Genomic DNA, 27566 nt, shown 5'->3' with positions numbered 1-27566 from the left:
AGGCGGGCAGTTGAAGGTGCCACACCTGACAGGAAGTGAGCGTGGCCACTTTGTGCCACCAGGTGAGCCACTTCTGCATGTAGGATGGGGCAGGGAGCCTTTTCCAAACCAGAGGCCACATTCCCCCGTGGCAACATTAGAGGGCTATAGTCAGCAGGGCCTGCTGACAAAGCAGGTAGTGCAAAAGATGGTGTGTGGTTAGTGGACTAGAGGGAGTAAGCTAGTCTCTTAAATGTTCCCCTGGTGCTTCCTTCTCAAAGCCCAGGAAGCTTCTGCCTGGCTTAAGGAAGGGAGGTGTGATGCTTCTATGCATGACGTCGCTCCCACATCACGTTCGCAAACTGTTTCCGTACAAAAAATTTCAGGCCTGGAGTCTGGGACTGCAGCAGTCCTTCCAAGGTTTGATCGGCAGGAATGTGTCCTTGGACCATTAGTCTTGCTTGCTTAAGTGAGGGATGGAGAGATGTGAGTGCACATGAAGCAGTGCATTCGGTGAAATTTTTCGTAGGGGAACAGTTAGGGGCAGAGGGACCAGCTTGCGAACGTGATGGGGGGAGGCGGTCAAGCATGTGGGCATCGTGCCTCCCTCCCTAAGCCAGGAAGAAGCTTCCCAAGCTTTGGGAAGGAGGTGTCAGGGAAACATTAGGGAGACTAGCCTGGTCCCCTTAGTCCACTGACCGCACACCACTGCTCCAGGCTCAGGCTTTGATTTTAACTGGAAAGGGCCATTCCATCCCAAATTCCTGTATGGTCACATACAGTGGTGTCAAGTATCCTGTATTGGCTGAGATTCCCCCGTTTTTAAACGCGTTTCCCGCTGCTCTCCCAGATTAATCAAAAACCCGTATATTCCTGGGTTGTCGGGGATGAATACTCTTAGAGAGCTGCTGCTGCTGCTGCCCTCAGCAGGCCATCCTGTGACAGAGACACTAATGGCCTGTTTCTCTCTAGGGCAGCTTCGTTTTGCTTTCAAGTTCTGCCCCTGAGTTGTGTGCGGCAGCTGCAGCCCAAAGCAGCTTGATCTAGGGAAGAGCGCGGACGCCACATTCTAGCTGCTCCACCCACTTTTGCTTCTGGCTCTGCCCACCACTGCCATGTGACTATCATAGGTGAGGCTGCTGATCCCTTATTTTCAAATCCAAAAGTTGACAGCTATGGTCACATATGCAGGACTTGCTTCCCAAATCCCATCCCCACGGATTCCCACCAGATTTCACTGCACCCCCTTCTGGAGAAGCCTGGGTGAAGGTCTCCAAAATGCATCTCAGTACAAATTAGTTTCGTGCAAGTTTCTGAAACTGGCAATAGTCAGGCTGTGAATTCTGGTAGGGGCTTCTCTGCATCCGAGACCGAAGAAATGAGAAAACACAACACTCCTGGCTTCTTTGTTTGGCCTTTGGGGCTATTCCCAGGTCACACACCAGGGCCAGCTCGATATATTTTGGCAGTGGCAGCAGACGATGTATTCCTTGGATGCTGGATCTACTGCCCCTGTGGATCCTGCCACCCTAGGGGGTCACCTCACCTTGCTTCATGGGTGGGCCAGCCCTGCCACACCCACCATTGCTGCTTCCCAGCACCTTCCTTGAATGCTTTTGCCTGGCTGGAATGTGTCCTTGAATTGTAATAATGCCTCTTGCTTGCCTGCCTGGCTGGATGCACATATATGTGTGTGTAGAAGCCGGCGACATTTGCATCACTCGAATGTAACCTAGTGAAGAACGATAATAGTCACATGCATTGCTATACCGACTTCTGCCTTTGAATCCAACTACCACTGGCAACAAGGGAAAGTAGCCCTCTGGCTGAAAGCTATCCCCACCCTTGTCCTATCAAGGGCCTGCTTCCTCCAGAAATGTCTTCTCTTCTTTCTTAGGCAATATGATCTTCATTAAAGGTAAAGGGACTCCTGACCAGTCGTCTCTGACTCTGGGGTTGCAGCACTCATCTCACATTACTGGCCGAGGGAGCCAGTGTACAGCTTCTGGGTCATGTGGCCAGCATGACTAAGCCGCTTCTGGAGAACCAGAGCAGTGCATGGAAACGCCATTTACCTTCCCGCCAGAGCGGTACCTATTTATCTACTTGCACTTTGATGTGCTTTCGAACTGCTAGGTGGGCAGGAGCTGGGACCGAGCAACAAGAGCTCACCCTGTCACGGGGATTCGAATCGCCGACCTTCCGATCAGCAAGCCCTAGGCTCTGTGGTTTAACCCACAGCGCCACCCGCATCCCTATGATCTTCATTAGACCTAATGATCTTCATTAGACCTCAACAATTTGTGGAGGATAAAGTTTCTGATGGCTATTATGCATTCCCTTCAGCAAGCTTCTTAACTCGTGGTTGTCAAAGGGTGTGGCAGAAGAGGATGGCAAGTGTGGCAGGAAGATTCAAGGACAATCAAAGAAACATTTAAACATTTCAGCATAGTCTAGTGTTAACTTTTTTTGTTAATTGCAGAATATGGGTAGATTTCAAAATGAGAGCAAGAGTATCTGCAGACAATTCTATATAAAAAAATTCTTTCCAGTAGCACCTTAGAGACCAACTAAGTTTGTTCTTGGTATGAGCTTTCGTGTGCATGCACACTTCTTCAGATACACTGAAACAGAAGTCACCAGACAATTCTGGTTGTGATGCAGAATTGCCATTCAAACTGCAGTGCTGGAGAATAGCGTTGGCTATTCTTCTACAGTTCTCCATGACACATTCTTGTGAACAGGGATTTTCAGCTCTGGCAAATCGCAAGGGATCAATGCCTTAGGAGAGCGAGAAAAATTCTCAGGGACGATTCACACCACGGCCAGCACCTCATCGGGCAGGAGATATAGAAGTATAATCAGTCGTACCAACAGGCTGAAAAACAGCTTCTATCCATGGGCTGTTAGGGTGCTGAACGGAAAATAATATCATGCAACTGATTTTCAGGGTTGGTGTGTTGTGTGACAAGCACACAGACTGCAATGAGATTGAGTGTTTGTGGGGAGGGGGGAGGGAGGCTTGGTTAATTTCATTGTACACAGGTTGTACATTGACAATAAAGGTATTATTATTATCAAATAAGAACGATCAGAAAAGAGAGTCTGCTTTGCGTTGATGAGATGAGAGTTTGTCTCAAATTAGACCCTACAAAAATGAGATTACCCGACAAAAACAACTCACACCTCTCATTGAGTTTGTGTACATACTTAAGGTACATATGTAACAGGCTCGTTCATAATTGTATTTGGGGGGGGGGTGACTCATGTTCATGCTTTAAACTTTCTGGGCGTCCCGTGATCATATTATGAAGCAGTTGTGTTCTGTGTTACAAATCAAGCCCTGCTAGGAGTTGTTTCTTCTTGTTTTTCAATGTATCAATAAAAATTTTGGTGAGACAAGTACAGTAATTTTTTTATTCTGGAAGTGTGGCCCAGAGAAAAAAGTTTGAGAACCAATACCAATTTGAGTGGGGGGCTCGTGAGCAGGAGACAGCTATTGTGCTCCTGTTCTGTTTTGGGTTTGCCCAACCTTTGAGAGGCCTTTGGTCTAAGTCAGCAGCCTGGTTCCTATGATAGTCTTGTGGTTGTGGGATATGTTAGCACTACCACTCGTTTGTTTGTGTGTGTGGGGGGGGGGGGGGAGAGACTGCCTGCCGTAACTTAACTGAGGCAATACTTACCCACATCCCCCTGAAGGGGTTGCAGTGGAATGCAGCATGAAGTGACAGTTTGTTCTGCTTCGTGCGCCTGAGCTGTGTTCCTGTGAGGCAAACATGCTCATACCCTGTATAACTAGATAGTTGGAGTGCTTGGCCTTTGCAAGCTTATCTGCGTGAGAGACACAGCTCTCGGCTATCACAGGGAGACAGCGTGCTGAAGTGATACAGTTTAAGCAAAGTTGCCATTTTCACCAATGGCAAAGAATTGCAGTGAGGGGCGTGGGACACGGCTGCAGCAGCTGTAACATGGATTCCGCTTTGCCTTGCTTACCTGTGTGGGGTCAGAGGCATTTTTGGGGTAGCGCGATTGGTTCGGCCACACTGGGCACCTCGCCGCAGGGGGCACAACAACAATGCTGCTGAGATGGGGGGAGTCCCCCTAATTTTAGTGCCGCACAGAGTGCTGCTGAAATTTGAGATCCCAACGCCAACCACTGGTGGGATACCCGTGTTGTAAGAATTTTAAGGTATTTTATTTATATATAATAATTGTTATTAATGTACCTAAACAAATAAGGCCACATGTGTGAAAAACAGCACAGGAAGACAGGCCTCACTCCATTTTGACTCCCAACTGACCAAGTATTTCTTTGTCTCAGGAACAAAGGGGGGGGGGGTTGCCCCTCCAGCTACTCGGCAGCCCTCTGCCTGAGTGATAATCTCTGGCATCCTAATACCTGAGTGCCAGACAAAAGGGTGTGATTAACTTGGCTGGGAAATAGGGAAATGTACCCAGGTGGCGCTGTGGGTTAAACCACAGAGTCTAGGGCTTGCTGATCAGAAGGTTGGCGGTTCGAATCCCTGCCACGGGGTGAGCTCCCGTTGCTTGGTCCCAGCTCCTGCCCACCTAGCAGTTCGAAAGCACGTCAAAGTGCAAGTAGATAAATAGGGACCGCTCCGGTGGGAAGGTAAACGGCGTTTCCGTGCGCTGCTCTGGTTCGCCAGAAGCGGCTTTGTCATGCTGGCCACATGACCCGGAAGCTGTCTGCGGACAAACGCCGGCTCCCTAGGCCTATAGAGCGAGATGAGCGCCGCAACCCCAGAGTCGGACACGACTGGACCTGATGGTCAGGGGTCCCTTTACCTTTACCTTTAAATATCTTTTGCTTCACTTGATGGGTTTTTGGTGGAGGGCAAGAGGAGGCAGGGGGCAGGATCCAGGATGCTCAGATCACTGCTAACAGACCCTCCATTTGTGATGTATGGAGGGGTGGTCTTGAGCTGGAGGGGGGCAATTTCAAAAGTCTATATAGGAGCTTGCAGGCCTTTGTTGGAGGTCTCACTTTTGCTTGCAAAACACCCTGCTGCAGCAGTAACAAATAAAGGGCTATCATCTTGCCTTGGGATATTCTGTATCGTCTCTATTTATTCATAAGTGCTCCTGTGAGGAGGGGAGCCCTACTAAGGCTCTCCCCCGGGTTCGTGGACTCCCTTCTGGGGTTGAACCTAATTTATATAACACCCGTGAGCATAGGAGCCAACTCCTAGGGGCCAAGGGGTATTCACCCCCTCCAATAAAATATTTGAGGTGGCCGACACCCCTCCCCCCCAGGCATTGCCATTCAAATGGTGTGCATGCACCGCATCATGTGATTATGTGGGTGGGGCTTAGCTGCCCCCCATATTTTATTCAAGTTGGCACCCCTGCCCATGAAAGTTTTAGAAAACGTTTGAGGAATTTGCTGTTCCTGCAAAGCACTTTCTTGTTTTCCTTGCCCCCATGGGCCGCCCTCTTCCCATCCCCCAAGTTATTCTTTGTATGCACATGAAACTAGAATAAATACAGCCCCATGCTGCGCACTGGGTCACCTGAGTTATTATGGGTACCCTGTGTGGGGTTTAAATAGGGGTGTTGGCGTGCTGTGATGGGGCTCAGAGTTCTGCCATATCCTACACTAAAAATGTGGGTGTGAGCAGAACAGTTGGCTGGTGCCCCCCTCTTCCATTGAGTTTTATAGGAGGGGGCTGATTTTTGCAGTTCTGTACAGTTCCACCATTGTTAGGGGCATAAGAGGACCCTGAAAGAAGATAAAACTGGGAATAAGTCTGTTCCCCTCCCACGTTCCCCACATCCCACTGACATCCTTGCCCTGTTCTGTTGACAGAGTTGTTCCCATCAGAATAGATACACCAGTAGGATGTTGTGCAAGCCTATCATCTGTGGTGGCAACATTCAGTATTTCATGTTCTGCTGGTACAGCAAGTCGTCTTAGCCAGTAGCTCAGTGAGCAACCTACTCATTCAGCCAAATTTGATGCTTTGGTTGGACAGATGCACAGAAAGGGCCCCTGAACAAAGCATGGCTTAACCTTTTGTTAAAGTTGGAGGGACCCTTATTTTTTCCACCCCCCACCTGACCACCTTGGTCCTCCTCTGCCTAACTTTAAAAGTACCGGTAGTCATCTCAGAGCTCTGGCAAGAGTGATCTGCCCCCTCCCCAAACAAGCAGCCTGAAGGGATTGGGGTGTTCTAAGAATTCTAAGGTCCCAAATATAAAATAAAACGTTCATAAATGTACAAGGCAAACACATACATAAGTATATAAACCACATGTCTGAAATAGTACAGGAGAGCAATCCTGAAACCATTTTGACTCCCAAATTGACCTCAAATATTTATCTACAAGGAGGAAGCAAATAGGAGAGCCTCTCCATTGTCTTTTGCTTACCTGTCTTAAGGGCATATATGTGTGTGAATAGGATGAGCCTGTGATCTGGTTTCAGGAATTAAAATATTTACCATCACGAAAGAATGGCCAGGCTGCCCAGATAAAGCAACCAGTGACCATTAACAGATAACCTGGCAAACAGGATTTCTGCTGCAGACTGCCTCCTGTGATGTATTTCCACTGTAGACTACCCTCTTCTGTGATGTATGTATGATACTTTGGGGGCGGGGGATCTTGAGCTACAGGGTGGGCAATTTCAAAAGTCTATATAAGGGCTTGCACCCCATTGTTTTGGGTTCCTCCTCCCTCCTGCATGTCGTTGGCCTGTTATTTTCTCCTACCAATAGGGGACCCACTTAAGGACTCTATATGGGCTCTGGAATACCCCATGAGGGAAAAGGAGCAGGTTAAGGAAAAGAGGCTAAGGAAGGGCGAGCAGCCTATCTGGAGTATAGAATGATGTCCTTAAACAGCAAGTGAAAATTAATTTTGTTTAAGCATACCTTGGAAGGAAGCCAGGGAAATAAGTTTGGTGCTTAACGGGCCTTTCTTTTTAACCGGCATTGCCCCTTTTAAGAATCTGCATTGTTAGGAACTAGCAGAACAGCAGAATGGAAATAGTTAAAGCAATTAACTTGGAGTCGTTTGTATCATCTAAAGCAGGCCATTTTTATTTTTAAAATAATTATAGGCCAGACAATTTATAGGCAAGTCAGAATGGACATCCTTGGCTTTAATAAACTGAAGGGCAGCATCGGCTGGGATATTCTTTCTCCCTATATCACCTCTGCTTCTTGCACATTGTTGTTGTTCAGTCGTTCAGTCGTGTCCGACTCTTCGTGACCCCATGGACCAGAGCATGCCAGGCACGCCTATCCTTCACTGCCTCTCGCAGTTTGGCCAAACTCATGTTAGTAGCTTCGAGAACACTGTCCAACCATCTCATCCTCTGTCGTCCCCTTCTCCTTGTGCCCTCCATCTTTCCCAACATCAGGGTCTTTTCTAGGGAGTCTTCTCTTCTCATGAGGTGGCCAAAGTACTGGAGCCTCAACTTCAGGATCTGTCCTTCTAGTGAGCACTCAGGGCTGATTTCTTTGAGAATGGATAGGTTTGATCTTCTTGCAGTCCATGGGACTCTCAAGAGTCTCCTCCAGCACCATAATTCAAAAGCATCAATTCTTCGGCGATCAGCCTTCTTGATGGTCCAGCTCTCACTTCCGTACATTACTACTGGGAAGACCATAGCTTTAACTATACGGACCTTTGTCGGCAAGGTGATGTCTTTGCTTTTTAAGATGCTGTCTAGGTTTGTCATTGCTTTTCTCCCAAGAAGCAGGCGTCTTCTAATTTCGTGACTGCTGTCACCATCTGCAGTGATCATGGAACCCAAGAAAGTGAAATCTCTCACTGCCTCCATTTCTTCCCCTTCTATTTGCCAGGAGGTAATGGGACCAGTGGCCATGATCTTAGTTTTTTTGATGTTGAGCTTCAGACCATATCTTGCACATTAATAGCATAGAAATACTGAAGAAATCATGAAAAGGTTCTGGAGTTCAGCAAAGTGGGCTAAGGGCTGTCATAAGTGACTAGATATTTCATTGGCCTGATCCAGTATACCCTCCTTATTTTCTTATGTGCCTTTAAAAAAATAGCCATATGATGATGATGTGTTTTATTATTTTGATGATGAAACTTAATTTTCATGATAATGATGGGTTTTTATTATTTTGATATTTATTTTGAAGATGACAATGGTTTTATTTTAAACACCGGTGTAGATTACATATCGGAGTTCTTTTCTCAACGGCTGAACGTGCAACAGTAAAAGCAATGCCGACCCAAACGGACAGAGCCAGTCCCCGCTGCGCGTGTCCTATTCCAAGCACAGGCCGCGCCCGCCCCTTCCTCCTGCCTCGCGCCCGACAGTAACCCCGGCAAAGCCTCCTACTCCGGACCCCCTCCCTCCCTGGGTCTCTCCTGTCTTAAGGGAGCCAATGAGAAACAAGGATCCGCCTCGCGCTCTGGACGCCGCCCTTCCTCCCCAATAGGAAATAGGTTCCCCCCTCCCACTTCCCCCCTCCTACTCCGAGATACCGCCCTCACGCGTGGGGGGGTGAGCGGGTGGGGGTGGGGAGGCGTGAATAACCTTTGCCTCAGTTACGCTTTGGAGCCGCTCGCTCCGCCCCCTGCCACCTGTTAGCCAATGAGACGCGGGAGCTGGCGGCCTCGAGGCCAATAGGCCTGGGAGGCGGGGAGCCACAGAGGGGCGTGGTTTGCGTGAGGGGGCCGCCGTGCCGCCGCCGCCGCCGGTGCTGCCACTGCCGTTGCCGGGCGTCGAAAGGGGTCACCAGAGCGGGTCCAGTCGGGCGGGCGCGCGGGCGAACCGGCGGAGAAGATGGCGGACGAGGGCGGCGGCGGCGGCGCCGGGTCCGGTTTTCATATACCCACGAGCCTGGCGGAGGTAGCGAGCTCGCTGGGCATTTCGGAGCAGGCGCTGCGCCTCATGGTGTCCATTTTCATGGGTGGGTAAAGGACGGGACGGACCGGCGGTTGGTGCTGTGCGGGGTGTGCGAGAGAGGAAGGGAGGGGAGCGGGTCGTGGCTTGCGTGACACCCCATGCACACGTACCCTGCACACACGTGTGTGGCATGATGGAGAAGGACAGGCGGACCCTGTTTCGCCTCCTGCCCCCAAGAGAGAGAACGTATCCGGGTGGAGCAGCTCACCTGTGACACGAGGGATAAAGCGACATCCGCCAAAAGCCCGTTCCTATTTCATCTGCAAGCCGCCTTGAGCCCCTGGGGGTGGGAGGCGGGGTAGGAATAAATAGAAGAATGATAATAACCCGCATGTTATCAGAAATTCACTTCCTGGGAAAACTGGGAGGGAGGCTGTAGCGTGTGGTTTACATGCAGAGGAAGTTGGGGGAGGGGTTGGTTTTTGGTTTGTAGCCTTTGCATCTTTTAGGATCTTATTTGTTTCGTAAGTAAAGTTATAAGAATAAATCTCGGGGAGCAGGTGCTGGGAAATCCGCTGAAGAGCCACTGCTAGTTCGTCTCAGTAGGCCACTGAGGGCTACATGGACAAAAAGTCTGATTTACCATAAGGCTGCTTATCCTTAAAAGCAGTTGGTGTGTGTGTGTGTGTGTGTGTAAAAACAGGAAATGGTGGGTTGCCCTTCTGTGTGGGCTGCTTAGAAGCATGTGGCTGGTCACTTGGAAACAGCGTTTTGTGAAGGAATGTTCTTCTGTTTGATCTAGCAAGGCTGTTCTTGTATATACGGTATACTGACCTCTGTTGCCTTACTGGTCTCTGTTCCCCTTGCCTTTGTTACAGATGTCTGCCATAGAGATTGGGATCAGCAAGTTGTTTGACTAGTGTTAAGGGTCCTGCAGAACTCTGTGCTATTTGTTTTACATAGCTGTCAAAGCCATGGGAACCCTACTGTCCTTTCATTACATGTATGGCAAAGGTGGCTAACCTCTAGGCCTCCAGATGTTGTTGCTATGGGAGAGTAGTACCTCTGCTGGAGGATTGCGGAGAAGAAGGAAACAGAAATGGATGCAGTTACTTTTCACTCCTAAAAGTATTCTGTGCAGTTCTTACAGGTGCATGAGTTCAGCTGCCTGCCTTTTGAATAAGCAATCACCCCCTGGTTACAGCTGCTTGAAACTCCTCATGGTCTGCCTGCAGCCCAAGTATAGGGCAGAAAAATATATGAGTGACCAGATACATACAAAAGAAGACAGAAGGGTTCCTGGGAGCACAAATGCATGTCATAAAATGAATATTGCTGGAGTTGTAACCTAGGACACATTTCTAAGTAGACATGGTTAGGGCTGGATAATTTCTAGTTCTGTCTGCCCTATTCCAAGTCCAGCACAACACAAGAAAAGAAAAGATGGAAGGATTCCGGTTATTTTTAGATGAAAGAAAGGTTATGTCTCCAAGCATCAGTGAAGATTGTGAGGGCACCATGTTGAGTGCTGCACATTGCTGGGCTAATGGCACCACATGAAGATTGATAGGCAGGCTTGAAAGTAAAGGATGAGTCACAGCTATGTTTTGTTTTTGTGGCATCCCAACAGCCTTTACAATGGATATGGATGGCTTAGGGTGGTTTTTCTGAATTCTGACAGTCTTCTAAGTCTAATTCACCTAAAATAAAATAGATACCCCAGTCACTTTAGTCCTCTCTTTGGCAGGAAAGTGCATACCATCTTTACACCAATGAATTTGTGTGCCATCTGCTGCTGTGCATAAGGATCTGTAAGTTGGGGCATGATTCAAACTTGGCATTAGAAGTGAACAATTACAGGGCATCTCAAATTCCCTCCTAAAGCCAGCTAGCCAGACGGCTTGGAGAGGCACTGCTATGGCAGGAACTTATATGAGTTCTTTATCTCTCTCCAGCCGTCATGGTTAACATAGGTTTTGGTGGCACAAAGCTAAGTTCTGCCAGGAGGAAAGCGTATCTGTTCCACAGAAGCCATCTTTGCAGTTGTGTGTGTATTCCCAGGGCAAAAGAAATAGTCCCTCAATTCAGAGCTGCAATGTTAGAACGTCTTTTTCTGTGTTACTTTGGATCTCTTGGCATTCTGAAAAGTGGATGGTGGACTCTTTTTTCCCAGGGAGACCTGTTCAGCTAAATACGAATCACTATCACTAGGCTTAATTTTAAAATGTTTTGGTTTTTATATGTTTAGGAATGCATCTCAAAGGAAAAAGATAACCAACTGTGTTCAGTTTAACTAGGAGGACTGTATCTTAATTGTGCAAATGAAAACTAGCTCTGGGTTTATGTAAAGACCTCTGATGGGGAAACCTGAGGTGGTAATACTCCAAGATGGAACCACTGTGCTTTCAAACAGGATAGTGGTGATGCTTCCAATGAAGCAATGCTCTAGGAACCTATTTATGGTCTCTTACTTGCTTTTGCCAATCACTTCTAAAAGTCAACTACTTCAGCTTAAATTTTCTACGTGTCTTAATCTTAGTTTAGACCAAGCATGATCGTGTGTGTTTTCTCAGAAGTCTTGCTAGGTTTAATGAGGCTTCAACCTTTATTAGGAAGCAAGATGTATTGAAGTTGCTTACAAATAAATATGCATAACATTGGCAGCAAGGCCATTTATGGGACTTCATTTAATAATTTATGGGACTTCATTCCTAATGCCTAATGTGCCCATAACTGGAGTATGAGAGTAGTGTAATCTTTAGGATGCTTTAAATTTTAATACATAGCATTTTCTGTGTGCACCTGATTCCCTATGAGAGACCACCTGTCTACAAGTAAAAGGTTTGCATTGCACATACTGTGGAGAAGCATCCAAACCTGACTGGGAACTCTGCTAAGGTGCGGCTGTCTTAATTAACAGGATTGTGTGGGAAAGTTAGATCACCATTAATTATTGAGTAGGGCGAGGCAGATCTGCTGATCTTGCTATCAACTGATCTCACATGAGAAGTATTGTATAAATGTACTGCACTCCAGAGGTTCCGCATTGTCAAAATAATGCAGCACATCTTTCTTGAGCCACATAATTCCTTCCTCTCTTTGATGGTCAAGAACATTACTGCTAATTTCAGGAGGCTTTTACTAATTTCTTTCTCTTGATCCTCACTTGCAGGTATTCTGGGATGATTTTGTAAATGAAACTGGAACCAATCTTCTCTTACAGAACCTCCCAGTTTGCCAAATCCACAGTGGCCATCCAGTTTCCAGAATGTGCCAGAGCCAGTGACCATGATCAGCATGTCACTTGCATCGCCACACTCTCATCCCTTAGGTCAGGGAGTGATTAACTTGGGGTCCTCCAGATGTGGTTCCACTATTCCCAACACCTGTGACTATTCACCATGCTTCTTGGGGCTGATGGGAGTCCAGCAACATCTGGAGGGGGACAGGTACCCACCTCTGCGTTATCGGGTGATGGGGGAATGAAAGAAGACAAGTATCCACCTACTTCTTGCCCAAACAAGCTTCTTGTCCTCTTTTTCTTCTCATTGGGGCACCAGATTTCTCCTAACCCCTAACACCTGTCAGCAGTTTCTTCCCACTAAGGCTTGATTCTTTCGTGGGCTATTCCCTTCTGGTCAGTGCAGAATAGTTCACTCCTGCAATAACTTTTGCCATTTCTAACCATGCATCATGTTTTTATGAGTAGTGAGAGGGGAGAGTTAAAGGGATTGACAGAAATAAATATTAGAAAGAAAAAAGACTTGGACCTGTTCTAAATCCAGACCAATCATTTTAAAAACTTTTTCTGTATCTGTTTTGAAGTGTGTACCCTACTCTTGTGTTCCATATAAAGATAAAATAGCCTGTCTATCTCTGATGTATCTGATGCTGGTTACATCAGTCTTGTGTATCTGATGCTGGTTACATCAGTCTTGTGTAAAAGATTACTGATGGTGTGTGTTATTGCCTATTCCGTTCTTCACTTGCCAGAGCTCCTCCACCTGCTCTGTCTCTTGCCTTCTGTTCCCTACCCCAGTGTTTTCCAACATTTTTCCGACCATGGCCCCCTTCCAACCTTGTTTTCTTCCTGTACCCCCCCATGGGTGTAGCCAAGGGGGGCAGCTTCTCCCCCAATAAGTAAAAATCAATACAAATCTGAGGTTCTGCCTCCCCCCCAACAAAAATCCTGGCTACGCCCATGCCTCCCCCATCCTACTAGTAGAAAGGTAGCTATTTTAATGTTTTGTTTGTAAATAGGACATGTTTTGTTTTATTATTTCTACAAAATACAATTATATAAAATGGTAGGAACATAATGAAATATTATTGAAGCAGAGTAACATAGAATCGTGGAGCTGGAAGGGACCCCAAGGGTCATATTTCTAGTGCATCCCACTGCTATGTAGGAAACTCAGCTAAAGCATCCATGACAGATGGCCATCCAACCTCTGCTTAGAAACATCCAAGGAAGGAGAGTCCAGAACCTCCTGAGGGAGATCCATCTTCCATGAATTATAAAAAGTAAACAATGATTATTTGACCCCAGTTATTTGACACAGAGGGGGAAATGTACAGATGCAGTCCAGAAGGTGCATAGGGAGTTTTGTATATATGGGAGAATTTTAAAAGGCAAGTGGTCTTCACTGACCTGGTGCAAAAATATCTTTTTTTTTTTTTTTAAACATATTTATTGATTTTCCAACATATATTTCCAATTACCAAACAAATTACAATGCCAAATTAATTATACAATTCCAATTATAACAATTCCAATTATGCCAAATTTTTAACTTGTGAATTCCCCATGTCTCGGACTCCGGAGCGCTTTCTTATGATCTTTTCCAGTTGCTTCATAAAGTCAATATTTTCACAGCCTCTGATAAATGCCAGCAAGCAGACACTCTTATAGTAAATAATGTCTCTGTGTGGAAAAAGCCATCCTCTCCCAATATCGCATTTCGGCTGACGCCATCTTGAAAGTCTCTCATAAATCAAACTTGTAAATCAAACTGCGACACACCAATTTCTTCCCCTGTGAGCCGTCCCCACTCCTTTCCGGGAGGGCCAGACCCTCGTAAATTCCACTATCAATCGTCCATCAAATCCGGCTTCTCCCTTTGAAGTGGTGTACAGCTCCACAGGCTATCATCAGCACTCGGCAGTTAATTCTAGCTGCGTCACAGCCAGCCGAGGATCCTCCATTTCTGTTGAGTCAAGTCCAGATCAAGTTTCACCTCCACACAGTTTATTTTTGTAATTTCCATTCTAATTTCCATTCTGTCTTTAAAGTCCACTTGCCATTTGCCTGTGAAAGTGGATTTTCTAGGGGGAGGTTTCGCCCGTGTTAAGTAGATATTGAGGCAAAACAAACGGAGATTCCAGAGCTTACCCCCCCTTCTTTTCCCTCCTTCACATACCAATGTAAAGTCCGCGTCTTCTTCCAATCTTCATTCTTAATCACTCAGGGCTGCAGTTAGCAACATTCTTCCCACTCCTTTGTCCGAGACATGCCCAAAATCTTTAAACAAATTTATATATCCAATTAAAGGGAGCGTGCACGAACGGGGCCGGCTCCAGGAGCTGCATCTGAAAACGAGCCCTATGTGCCCAGACTCCCCCACCGGTCCCGAAGGACCCAAAGCGGGTTAAGGAGTACCGCGGGCAAAGGCAGCCCTCCCCGTCGTCCCGGGGAGGTGGGAGGCTGCTTACTCCCATCGCAGCCGCCAAATTAACTCGTGATAGATAGCAAAGATGTTAAAGTCCGCCATCCTCCCGCTGTGCACGCCGGGAACTCCTACCTGGTGCAAAAATATCTTGTCATCCGGAGGAGCCCTGGCTGCCTAGATAAAACACTGTGGCCCCAGACACACTTAACTTGGGAGTAAGGTCCACTGAATTTAGTGCAGCTTCTGAGTAGAAAAATTTGACACTTGGCGTACAATTGATTGGGGAGTTCTGTGCATTGACACATACCGCTGGTGCAGCTCTGAACTGTATCAGATAGGGCCTCGACAGGATAATTTCCCCCAACATTGATCCCTCTTATCTTATTTTTAATTACAGGAATTTCTGCCCTGCTTCTCAAATAATTCCTAGGGTGACTTACGGCACTATAATACAAAATCCAATAAAACATTTAAAATGTATGAAAGCACTCTAAAAATATGGGAAGGTAGCAACAAATCATCAGCCGAGATAAAAACTGACTAAGAGGCCTGGAAAATAGCCTCTGCTTGCTGCTGAAATGATTTCAAAGGAGGCACCAGGTCAGCCTCCTTAAGAAGAGCGGCCCACTGTTGGGGTGCCACAGCGAGGAAGGGCCAGTCCCCAGCTGGATGTTGGTCACATCTCCAGTAGAAGGGAACTCAGAGATGGGCCTCGCTGAAGATCTAATGGGAGTGGACAGGGAAGGTGCTAGTAATATCTCCTCCTCCTCCAGACTGTAAGCAGTGCTCTGAGAAAATACCTGCTTTTTCTTCATCAAGCTCCTAGGCAAAGCCTCTGGTATGAGTATGTTGGAATTGTGACTTGCTGTTTCATGGTATAATTTATGGTTGCTCCACGTCAACAACTTTGCCAAGAACTTTGCCATGTACCTCCTACAGTCTGCAGCATTCTGAGAATCAGCATTTCTTTTGTAACTCCTTGCTTTTATGGCTGCAAAGATAAGTTTGGAGTGAATAGTGCCTGTGATTAACGACATCATTGCATAGGCAAGGAGTGTCATAAGGACAATAACCCACATTGCGTACACTTGTGTGTGAATTTATCACTTAAAATTACTGCTTGGTCCTGGATCTTGATAACTAGTTATTTTTTTAGTTTGAGAGAAGAGAAGCAGTGTATCTGTGGCTGGAGACAGGCATTAGTTTGTTTGTCTTCCACTTTCCAGGAAAGTTGAAGTGTGACAGCCCTTGTAGCTCAGGGTGCTCTTAGAAATAAGCACTCACCAGCTAATTTCTTTTTATCCTACAATCATTACTGGGAAACTAAGGTTTTGCAGATTTCTACTGTGCTTCAGAAACCTGTTTCACCAGAGGTGCAAGTGTGCTAAATTGGTGTGTCGTGCATTATCTCACATTCTTTTTTAAAAATCTAGTGAGTATCTGCAGTCGAAATGCTCCCAAGAATGTGGGCTGCTGCTAATTCTGCTAAAAGGATTAGGTGGCACAGAATGAGACTAATGGGTTTTGAACCTTTGATTCCATTAGTAAATCATTAAACCTGAGGGTGGGGAGTAGGAAGATTTGAACCTTGAGGCTTGAAGGCTTTGGGCTATAAACTTGTGGATTTGTTGATGTGTTTCTTTAATTAAAAAAAAAAAAATGGAGTACAACCTCACAGGATTGGTTTGAGGGTAAACGCGAGAGAAGTTGTAGCTGTGCTGTATATCTGATATTAAAATAATCCAGAAAGCTCAGGAGACTCATAAATAAACCACTTCTTCAGGGGAAAGGAGTGTGAGATCCAATTACAATGTTACTTGGTTACTAGGTAATATTTATAACATGGCTGGTTGTACTGGAGAGCAATGGTAAAATATGGCTTGTGTGGTAGATTACACTTACTAGAATCTGGTTCATTGTGCAACTGGCTGAAATGTGCAACTGTCAGTCATGAATGGGGGGGGGAGAGCAGATGTGAGCCAAGGGGGGGGGGCTCTTGGTTAGAACTGCATTGCAGTTCAGAGCGTTGAAGGACTTGATGAAGACTTACAAAACGTTAGAGTAAAACTTGTGTAATCAGCAAACTGCCTGAATACAAAATAGGAAATTTTACTGGTAGGTTTATCGTCAATGTTTTGGAATGAGATGTGTGTGAAACAAATCATTTTAATTTACAAGGGTTCTTTGGGATGGCACATGGCATTTCTGTCTATCCTGCACCCTAGAATACATTGCATCTCCTGGCAGGTTCTTGGTCAACTCCAGCTCCCCAACATCCAGGTCATGGGGGTGGGTGGGGGTAGCAAGTTTTGCCACTTCTGCAACATTGCCTCCAAATGCAGCACTTCCTCCATAGGACTGAACTGAAAAAGGTAAAGGTGTCAGCAGCAGGGCTCACAGCAGAGTCTTATTTAGCTAATGTAAGACCTAAACAGTGAATTTGGTGCACCCTCTGTGTCCCCTGGATAGAAGAATCAAAAGGGAATGCTTTTTATAGAATCCATTTGTGTTCATCGACTGATCTGTGTTCCTATTCTTTCCCTATAGGATACCCTTTTGCCTTGTTCCAGCGCTATTTCCTTTTCCAGAAAAAGCTCTACCTCATACACCTGTACAACACGCTAACGGGGCTCTTGGTTGCCTACTTCAACTTTGGTAAGGGGGGCTGAGAAGATGGCTGCCCGACCAGTGAGTACCAGAGTGGGGGTGGGGGGTGATGTTGTTTTTCCTTGCAGTTTCTAATTGTCTCACATTTACCTCCTCAGGGCCACAGTTCTGTCACTCCCTGATATGTGTCTTCGTTCAGTTTCTCATACTGAGGCTCATGGGCCGCACAGTCACTGCCGTCTGCACTTCCTTCTGCTTTCAGATGGTAAACCTGTTCCTTCTGCGTTCCTCACTGAGATTCTGATCTTGCTGTCTTTTGCTCTGCCCAGCAAGAGCTGTGCAGGAGCCTGGGGAGTGGGCATGGGAAGGTAGATAGAGAAAGCAGTGGTTTATCCTCACGGCTAATGTCTTTCAGCTATATCTGATGGCTGGCTATTTCTTCACTGCCACAGAGAGCTATGACATCAAATGGACCATGCCACACTGTGTTTTGACTCTCAAGCTGATTGGTAAGCAATTTTGCTCATCCAGTTATGTTCCATCATCGTGCTTTGGCACCACAAATTCCCTCCTACAGTCCAGCTATGTTGCTGTTTTAATACAGTGTACAGTCGTACCTTTGTTCACGAACACCTTTCGGCTCTAATGTTTTGGCTCCTGAATGCCACACACCCGGAAGTGACTGTTCCGGTTTGCGAACTATTGTTGGGAGCCGAACGTCCAACGGCGCTTCCACGGCTTCCGATTGGCTGCAGGAGCTTCCTGCAGTCAATCAGAAGCCAACATTTGGTTTCCAAACGTTTTGGAAGTCAGAACGGACTTCCGGAACGGATTCCGTTCAAGAACCAAGGTACGACTGTATTGGGAAATCCCAGGGCAGGTTACAGATTAATAGTAATCTGATTCATACTCAGTGAACTGCAACATTGGGTTTTTCAGGCCATTCAGTGGGCTGACTTTTTGTACGGTGTTGGCCTCCTTGATTATATTGGTATCTCTTTCTACCCCTAGGTTTGGTCATTGATTACTATGATGGCAGAAAGGAAGTGGTGAGTGAAATGGAATCATTTTCTTTCCCCCATTCCTCTCAATGGGATTGTGTTCAGGGGAGTTATTGGTGAGAAAGGCAATTCGCAAAGGGTCCTGTGGTGCAGGCTGGGTACCCAGGAAAGAGTTCCTTCCAGGGTAGAAACCGTCCACTTCTCAAACAGGTTATGAGTGAACCTCTAAATTCCAAACACTTGTACAAACAAGTACAGAGGAAAAATCTGGTATAAGAAGTCAAAAGTCGGGCTTGTTAATAGAATCAGAAAGTTACAGATACAGTGCTACCTCAGAAGTCCGTTCAAGTTCCAAAATGTTCAGGAACCAAGGCATGGCCTTCCAATTAGCCGCAGGAAGCTCCTGCAGCCAATCAGAAGCCGCAACAGATGTCCAGGTTCCAAAGAACGTTCACAAACTGGAATAATCACTTCCGGGTTTGCGACATTTGGGAGCCAAAATATTTGACTGGCAAGGCGTTCACTTCCAAGGTACAACTGTGTTTGAAAGATGAGGCAGTGAAAGCAAAAAAGGTGCAAGAAGCAAACAAAGCTGGCAGATTTACAAAACCTTGGTTACAAAGAAAATGGGACCAAAATTCCTAAGCCATTTTGATCACCTTATCACTACACAGACACACAACTCACCTAATTTTAAAGTTATCCATGGGGCTGAGTAGAAAATGTGTTTCATCCAATCCAAGTGAGACTTGATAAACTTGACCAATGAGAAGATGACTTTAAACTTTAAACTTCCAGTCTGAAACACCTATGAAGCATTAATCCACTCACACCTGTCAACAGCCGTATCCAGATGATGATTGGAGGGGGGGGGGCAGGACTCCAAATCATGCCTTTGCTTATGTGCATAAGGGCTGCTGGGAACAAGGCCAGAAAAATGAAGGGCTGACAAGTTTCTTTTAAACATAAAACTGATTCTCCACAAAGATTACAGATAATAGAGTGATGACTTAAGGAAAATAATAACAAATAAAGTTGGTGCAAATGCTGACCTTCTATCCTTCCGCTCCTTAGCAAAAGCTCCTGCTTCCTTTCAGGTCTATCAAGCAGTCTTTCTTCAAGTTTGGACAGATGTGGGTGGGAGCGGGGTTTAGTTCATTTGAAGATGTTAGGGAGGATTGGGTAGAGAAATGCTATCTGTTACTGTGCCCTTGAGCTTATCATGGCTTCTTCTGTGCCAGTCCCTGCTTCCATTTCTAGAACTCCAGGGAACAAAGCCAGAAAAAGTTGCAGTTGAGAAGTCCTTAGGAAAGCAAATACCAGAACAGTTTGCTATTAGGAGTATGAACGACACAACAAAGCATGCTATGAACCTAGAGATTTCTGTCCATGGTTGACCTTTGGGGTTCCTAATGGTGGATCTTGTTCTTCAAAGCATTTAGAGCAAGTGAGTTAGGCAGCGTTAGGGCCAACAAAAAATCTCATGCATGCAAGCAAAAGCAAATTCATGGGTGCTGATGCTGTTTTTGGTGTCTTTATTATTTTTCTACAGCAGGCTCTCACTCCTGAACAACAAAAGTTTGCTGTTCGGGGTGTTCCTACTTTACTGGAAGTCACTGGCTTTGTGTATTTCTATGGTGCCTTCATGGTGGGGCCACAGTTCTCCATGACACAATATCTTAAGCTGACAAGAGGCGAGTTGACTGACGTTCCAGGCAAAAGACCCAACAGGTAATTCTCCTTGCCCCGCTTCCCAGTGCCTGGAGTATTCTTGACCATTTCCTGTGCATCCTAGGACTACTAATCAAGATTCCAAACACTGCGGGGTGTGGGGCATTCCAGCTTCCTCATGGTGGTGATTCCAAAATCCATGTGAGGGCTATAACTTTATTGGGTCCAGCAAAATATTACAGACTCATGTGCAGTGCCCAAGCTCTCAAGTCCTCCAGGGTTCCCCCCATAAAGGTAGTCATTGTAATTAAAAGCACATAACATTTGTCCATTTGAGCCACAGTCCACTTTTCCTTTGTTCTGAAATAGTGCACTGCTGGATGACTGATTTCCTCTCTGTCTGTCTGTCTCTCTCTCTCTCTCCCCTGCTCCCCAATGTTCATTTCAGCTTTTTGCCTGCCCTTCAGCGCCTGGGCTTGGGCCTCTTCTTCATGGTAGTCTACACTGTCGTGTCCCCATACATCCCTGAGGAATACCTTGTCTCGGATGCTTACCTGGTAAGTAGGGCTTGGAGGAGAAAGAGCGGTAACTCCAGGAGGAATAGTATTAGTAACTAGCTGTACCTGGCCACACCCAAACTGAGGGCTAGTTACCCATGATTTAACATGTCAGACATACAGGTGAAACTCAAAAAATTAGAATATTGTGGAAAAGTCAATTTATGTAAGCAATTGTTTTCATTAGCTACTGGAGTTTAATATATGAGATAGACTCATGACATGCAAAGCGAGATATGTCAAGCCTTTGTTTGTTATAATTGTGATGATTATGGCGTACAGCTGATGAAAACCCCAAAGTTGAAATTGTTAATTTGGGGTTCTCATCAGCTGTATGCCATAATCATCACAATCATAACAAACAAAGGCTTGACATATCTCGCTTTGCATGTCATGAGTCTATCACATATATTAGTTTCACCTTTTAAGTTGAATTACTGAAAGAAATTAACCTTTCCACGATATTCTAATTTTTCGAGTTTCACCTGTACATACTAATACTCTAGCAATCAGATGGATACTACCTAGCCCACAAGCCATGCAACCAATATCTTGGACAACCAGTTTCAATCACTTTGGCAACCTGGGAAGCTTTATGACTGGTTTGAACGATTGCAAACCCTGCTGCCGAGGCACAGGGCTGCATGGCACCAACTTTCCGGCTCTTTGTTTCTTTCCTTGAGTCCAAGTACTTTCTCAGCTAGAAGAAGCTTTTGTCTCTCTCCCATCTTCATGCATCTTTTTCCCCCATGAAGCACCATAAACACTTGCATGAGAATCTAGAATTCTAATAAAAAAATCTATACTTTCACCCAAAACTACATGAGAAACCACTTGATTTGTATTGAATGCATTCAAAACGTTGCATGCCTTTAAATTTTCCTGTTGTCTACTTTTTTAAGTGTGTGTGTGTACCGTATTTTTTGCTCCATAGGGTGCACCTCGTTTTTAGAGGAGGAAACTCTGGTTTTCCTCCTCTAAAAGCCCTGTTTTTTTGAGGATCAGCTCAAATTTGTACAGCTTTTTTTGCAAAGGGAAAAGCCCTGTTTTTTGAGGATCAGCTCAAAGTTTTACAACTTTTTTGCAAAGGGAAAAGCCCTGTTTTTTGGAGGATCAGCTCAGATTTGTGCAGCTTTTTTTGCAAAGGGGGAAAAGTAAAGCTTCTTTTGCAAAGGGGGAAAAGCAAAGAGGAAAAGCCCCGTTTTTATGAGGTTCAACTCACAGTTCTGCAGCTTCTTAAGGAAAGGGAGCCGTTTCTACAGTTTACAGACAGATAATCTAATCAGCCAGTCACATGTTGCTGGGGAAACAAACAACCTCCCTCTACAGCACATCCAACAATGGAGGCCTGGGCAAGGGGGTAGGGCCGAAAGGGAACCGGGGACTCTTATCGCTCTCCGAATCTCTTGCTGATCAGCTGCTGAGCGGGGTCCTTTCAACACCCCCTTTTCTCTTTGTAAAAAAAAAAAAAAAGCATGATCTGCTTTTGGCCCCTGGGCAATTTGGCTCTAAGGACCACCATTCGCTCCATAAGACGCACAGATATTCCCCCTTACCTTTTAGGAGGGAAAAAGTGTGTCTTATGCAGCGAAAAATACAGTAAATGTGTACTGCTAACTAAATGAAAGGCATCATTAGATATTTTGCACATGCTGTTTCCATCATACATCTGTGAGAATAATTTAATATTGAAGAGTTTTATCTACCACAACCCAGCTTTATATGCCATTTCTCTGTACTGTTGCAACTGCACTCGAGTTTTTTGAGACTAGCCAAAGTGGTTTCCAGTGCAAAGCTTACCTCACAGATTTTTATTATTTTTTGTTTCCTGCAGGAGCAGCCTTTCTGGTTCCGCTGCGTTTATATATTGATTTGGGGCAAGACGATGCTCTATAAATATGTTACCTGCTGGCTGGTCACGGTAAGCCTGGAAGCTAAACTTGGCGTGCAAAACCACTTTCGCCTGTTGAGTAAGGCCAAGCAATGTCAGGACAACTTGTTACCGTATTTTTTGCTCCATGACGCACTTTTTCCTTCCTGAAAGGAAGGGGAAATGTTGGTGCGTCTTATGGAGCAAAGGTTTCGCTCCCACTGCCTCCCCCCAACCCCCGTCGCGTTTGGCGGGAGGTGGGGGCGGCAGCGGAGATGTTGCTGGATCCTCCCCGCACCTCCGTTCGCAGAAACATGCTTGTTTCTGCGGACGGAGGCTGCGGGAGTATCCAGCAACATCTGCTTCGCTCCCCGCTGCCTCCCCCCACCCCCTGCTGAGTTTGGTGGGGGGGGTGGCAGCGGAGATGTTGCTGGATCCTCCGCGCCGCCCGCCGATCCCAAAAGCAGGCTTTTGGGATCGGCAGCAGGGTGCAGGGTGGTGGAGAAAGCAGCGGGGATGCTGCTGCTTTCTCCACCCCCCCACGCCCTGTGCACCGATCACAAAAGCAGTCTTTTGGGATCAGCGGCATGGCGCAGGGTGGAGAAAGCAGCGGGGGTGCTGCTGCTTTCTCTACCACCCCACGCCCTGTGCTCATCCCACTTGCTTTGAAGGGAGCTGGGAACGGGTTAACTCTCACCCCTTCTCCCCGGCTCCCTTTAAAAAAAGCGGGGGTGAGCCGTTCTGAAGGGTGAGCGTTCACCCCCTCTCCCCATCTGTCTTTAAATCTTTAAACCTCCCATGAGAGCAGCGAAAGTGGGGTGGGGGAGAAACAGGAAGCCCTACAGCATCACTACTGGGCTTCCCCTTTCTCCGCCCCACTTTCGCCAGTGTCGGCAGGGTGGGGGAGGTAGGGGAGGCCTGTAGCATGTTCCTCTCCCAGTCCCTCCGCTGCTGCTGCCTCCTTCGCTCCCCCTCCCAGCCTTTTAGAGGAGGGAAACCAGAAAAAATATTTTTTCCTGGTTTTCCCCCTTTAAAAATTAGGTGCATCTTATGGTCCAGAGCCTATTATGGACTGAAAAATACGGTAATCTTCGCTGGTTTCGTTGCAGGAAGGAGTCTGCATCATCACGGGACTTGGCTACAATGGAAAGGATGAAAAGGGGAGGCCAAAGTGGGATGCTTGTTGCAACATGAAAGTCTGGCTATTCGAGACAACCCCTTATTTTACAGGCACCATTGCCTCCTTCAACATTAACACCAATGCCTGGGTGGCTCGGTGAGCAATGCTGATAGCTTTTCTGCATAACAGTTGTTCCCAAACCTGGGTAGAGGGGAGGTAGCCTTTTGTACAAGACCAGAAAAAGTCCTGAGGCTATCTATTTTTTGCGTTTACTACCTTCGCCCACTTTTGAAATGTGAGCAGTGTCTGATTTTATTTTATTTTTAAAAAAAGCATATATCCAGAGCTAAAGGGGACTCAATAGAAATACCATTGGGCAGGGACAGGGCTTCTGTGCTCACAATTAGCCCAATGTAGTAAGTTTCCTTGTTTGAACTTGGTAGGATTTATTTCTTGATTGGATTTACTACTAAGTAAAGCAATCTTACTTGGTAAATGTGTATCCACCATTCTTTGCCCATGGAACTCTAGGTGTAATATAGAAGGCTTCTTTGGTGGTCTCCCAACCAGGAAGTGAGCAAGCCCGAGACCTGCTTATCCTCAGCAAGATACGAAAGCACCATTTACCTTCCCACCATGCACACAAAATCTCTGGGATGGGGGAACCTGTGGCCCCTCAGATGTTGACACATGGTGTGGCTCCTGGCCATGCTGTCTAGGGTAGTAACAATTGGGAGTTGAACAACATTTGAAGGGGCTACAGGTTCACTATGCCTCACCTAATGTCTTTGTGCATAATCCAGCTGCTCCACAGTAGATTCACATGATTACCTTCTTCAGAGCAAGGTGTTCATCCCCAACCCATTTTTCCGTCTTTACATCACCTGGAGTGGTGAGGACTATACAACTATCCTTATCTTGCAAAGTGGCTTGACAAAGTCCTATTATGAATTACAAGCTGGTAACATTTGGAGGTGGTGAGATCGTGATTTTTAATACCCTGGGTGGTATTCAAATAGGTTTTACTCAGAGGAGATGAAATGAATGGACCTAATTTAGTCACTTTCGTTAATTTCACTCAGTCTACTCTGAGTAAACTTTAGTTGACTACCACCTTGGCTACTTGAGGAATTATACAGCACCAATCAAGAAAGTGCTTTTACACATGAAATAGAAAATATTCGCTGCATGCCTGATAGTGGAAATGGATTCCACACAAAGTTTGAGCCCCCAGAACCGCTCATTGAGAAATTAAGCCATAACGCAAGTTGTTCAACTTGAGGGTTTTCTTGTAGACAAATGATGTTTGTACTTCCCTAACTGAAAAGCATTATCTATATCTTTTGGAAACCAGCCCAATAAAGAAAAAAAATCATGCATTAAAATAAAACCTATATGAAGGTTGTCACAACAAATCCAAGATACAGAACACAAATGATGCTAAGAACTAAGCTAATTAAGAGGTTAGAAGTGACACCATGGCAATCTATAGCAATAGATTTAACTTGCACAGAAATCTTGTATATAAAGAAAGCCATAGCGCAGTACCAAAGCATATGTCCCAAGTTTGATTCTTAGCATCTAATTAATCTGTTTGCCCAGTGCCCCCACCCCAATCTAACTAAAACCACTTATTTCAATAAAATTGAGATCAAATTATTTCTGCTACATGGAGAAACATAACTTTGAACCAGGGCCCGCCAGTGTTTTTAAGTGCTGGGTTAAAACCCTTTTCCTTTTGCTGTTTGAGCCTCCTGCAGCAAAAAACAAAAAGCACACCCAAACTTGATGAAACCACCATGAACTTTTTGAGATGTCATTGTTTCTTTTCTGGAGAAAGCTAAATGGTGTTTAATGCCTTCAGGACTGGCAACTGAAAGGGTTTATTGTTTTCCATCTACAGCTACATTTATAAACGGTTGAAATTCCTGGGGAACAAGTTACTATCTCAAGCAACGGCCTTGTTTTTCCTGGCTCTCTGGCATGGTCTGCACTGTGGATACTTGGTGTGCTTCCAAATGGAGTTCCTCATTGTCATCGTTGAGAGACAGGTGAGCTTTAAATTAGTGGTGTTAGTAGGACTATTGCTAAAGTCAGCCTCTAGGTCAGGGCGGGCCAACTTTTCATACCAAGTGGGCTGCAAGAGTGCTTCAACACAGAAGCCATGGGCTGCACACAGCCTTATTTCACTGGAGGTAGGAAGTAAGGCAAAAGTTTTGATGTCCCCTCCCAGTGCTCTTCCCAAAGTCGCTGCCTTCCCAGAGGCTTAGGGAAAGAGGCACAAGGCTCTGGCAGGGTCCTAAAGCCCTCCCACCTACTCCCTAAAATGCTAACTAGACTTAGGGAAGGAGATGGGAGGACTCTAGGACCCTGTCAGAGCCTTCAGGCCTCATTCCCAAAATCCAGGGCCTAAGAATAAGCTGTCCTGCTAGGCTTAGCTAGGTCCTCCATCAGATCATATAAATTGGTAACACCAGATTTCCAGGAAGGCTGTGGAATGAAGTTTCTGAATTGGAGATTAGTTGACTTCTTCCTCATGTGATTCCTCAGTGAGCAGCATCAGTTTTACAAAAGCTTGTGTTGGGTTTTGGTTTTTCAGGCTATCTTTTGTGTTCTAGACTGGAGAATGAAAGAAAATGTTTTCTTCTCACTACAGTAGCCCAAGGCTAAGACTTTGGCTTTCGTAAATGCCAATGAATCAAACCAATTTAAGATTGGGGACTATAGGTTGACAGCCATATTAAGCAGTCAATTTATTATACGTCTCTTCAGTGAAATCTAATTCTGTAGACCAGGCTAGGGTGCCTGTGTTTATCCTACATTGTTGTCAACTCCCAGCTCATGTCCAGCATAGTGGAAGGGCAGGGGCGGTGATTGTATTTCAGCAACATCTGAAGGTCTGCAGTTTCCCCATCCCTGTTTCATATGTAGTCTGGTTTTAGACCACACAAAACTTGGGCTTATGTTGTCTCAACTCAAGCCTGCCCACAAACTGTAGCTTTTTGGGGGTTTTACTGACCACTGTTAAGACCACTGACAAGCCACAGCTGGGGCTGCTTAAGAGCTGTTGCACCAAATTGGATTCTTGTACTGAACAAATAGAAATCATAAAAACAGCTAAGATCAGTCAGTGGAAGCTCAAACTATGGTGTGGGCTCTTAATTGCTGTTAGTACAAAGTAAGGTTTGGTGTTGTCTGAGCCTAGCCATGGAGACCAAGTTCTTCTTGTTACAGCTTATTGACCTGGTACATGACAGTCCACCTCTGGCTGCCTTGGCCTCGACCACTATCTTGCGGCCTTTCTTCTACGTGATTCAGCAAGCTCTCCACTGGATGTTCATGGGATATTCTCTGGTGCCATTTTGCCTCTTCAGTTTGGAAAAGTGGCTCAAGGTACTGAAGAATTCTAATCCATGGGAAAAGAGGAGGACTTCCCCTCCCCACTTCCCCTTATTGACTGACAGCAGTAGCATGTCTTAACTCTCACTTCCTCATTCACTCCTTCTAGGTATACAAGTCTATTTATTTTGTAGGCCATGTGGTGTTCTTCACATTACTGTTTGCATTGCCTTACGTGCGGAAAGTACTTGTGCCACGAAAAGAAAAGTTAAAGAAAGCTGAGTAACAACCAAAAGGTAAAAAAAAAAAGTCCTGAGGGTGTGCTACTGCTTCGTAAGCAGAATCAGGTGGCATGCAGCTAATTAATTATGCTTCTTTCTCTTCCAGATTGTACCATGTGTGCATTTATTATGGGGATGGTAGAAGCATCACCTGCCAAACTTGCTGCGGTCAAACCCATGCAGAGTGACATTGGGAAAAGAGCACAGGGGCGAAGACCCCAGAATGAGGGGGACTGGCTGCAAACTTCCTCCCCACTTCTACAGGTTGCCTTATCTCTCAACTTCTCCCTACGGACACTCCAGTCTCTGGAAATGTCAGATGATTGTAAAGCACTTGACGCAGCTGCCATCTAGGAATGGAGCCACCGCCTGACTTTTTCTACTTTCCAATTCTGTTAGATAAAATTGGTCCCAGTTGGTTTTTCACTCATGCCTCATCTGCTTTTTAAAAAACAAACCGGCTGGGGGAAGCTGGTGCTGTTTCTATCTCCTAGCTTTGTAGGCAAGGGGAAAGATAGGTTGATGGTGTTCATAAGCTACACAGGAGTATGTGGGACTCCAGACCACCCGCACTGTTTTAGGTAAATTGAAGGACAATCCTCTGTTGTAACAAGTGCTGCAACC

General features: G+C 45.8%; 1 protein-coding gene across 3 annotated transcripts; it reads left to right on the top strand.

The window, feature by feature from the left end:
* The first annotated feature begins 40 nt into the window (after nucleotides 1-40).
* On the top strand, nucleotides 41-27368 carry LPCAT3 (lysophosphatidylcholine acyltransferase 3). Of its 3 annotated transcripts, none has more exons than XM_033172882.1 (13): nucleotides 41-62; nucleotides 17044-17151; nucleotides 17262-17368; nucleotides 17519-17612; nucleotides 18115-18152; nucleotides 19657-19835; nucleotides 20224-20332; nucleotides 22167-22253; nucleotides 23312-23478; nucleotides 25226-25373; nucleotides 26557-26715; nucleotides 26831-26957; nucleotides 27049-27368. In XM_033172882.1, the coding sequence occupies exons 3-12, from the start codon at nucleotides 17321-17323 to the stop codon at nucleotides 26945-26947; spliced, it is 1146 nt and encodes a 381-aa protein (XP_033028773.1). In that variant the 5' UTR covers nucleotides 41-62; nucleotides 17044-17151; nucleotides 17262-17320; the 3' UTR covers nucleotides 26948-26957; nucleotides 27049-27368. The 3 variants fall into 3 exon arrangements, with proteins under 3 accessions (XP_033028773.1, XP_033028771.1, XP_033028772.1); XM_033172880.1 differs by lacking the exon at nucleotides 41-62 and adding an exon at nucleotides 8750-8891; XM_033172881.1 differs by lacking the exon at nucleotides 41-62 and adding an exon at nucleotides 8811-8830.
* The last annotated feature ends 198 nt before the right edge of the window (nucleotides 27369-27566 follow it).

Source organism: Lacerta agilis, chromosome 16 (assembly GCF_009819535.1).
Source record: "Lacerta agilis isolate rLacAgi1 chromosome 16, rLacAgi1.pri, whole genome shotgun sequence".
Classification (NCBI taxonomy): domain Eukaryota; kingdom Metazoa; phylum Chordata; class Lepidosauria; order Squamata; family Lacertidae; genus Lacerta; species Lacerta agilis.
This window is presented reverse-complemented; position numbering and strand designations above follow the sequence as displayed.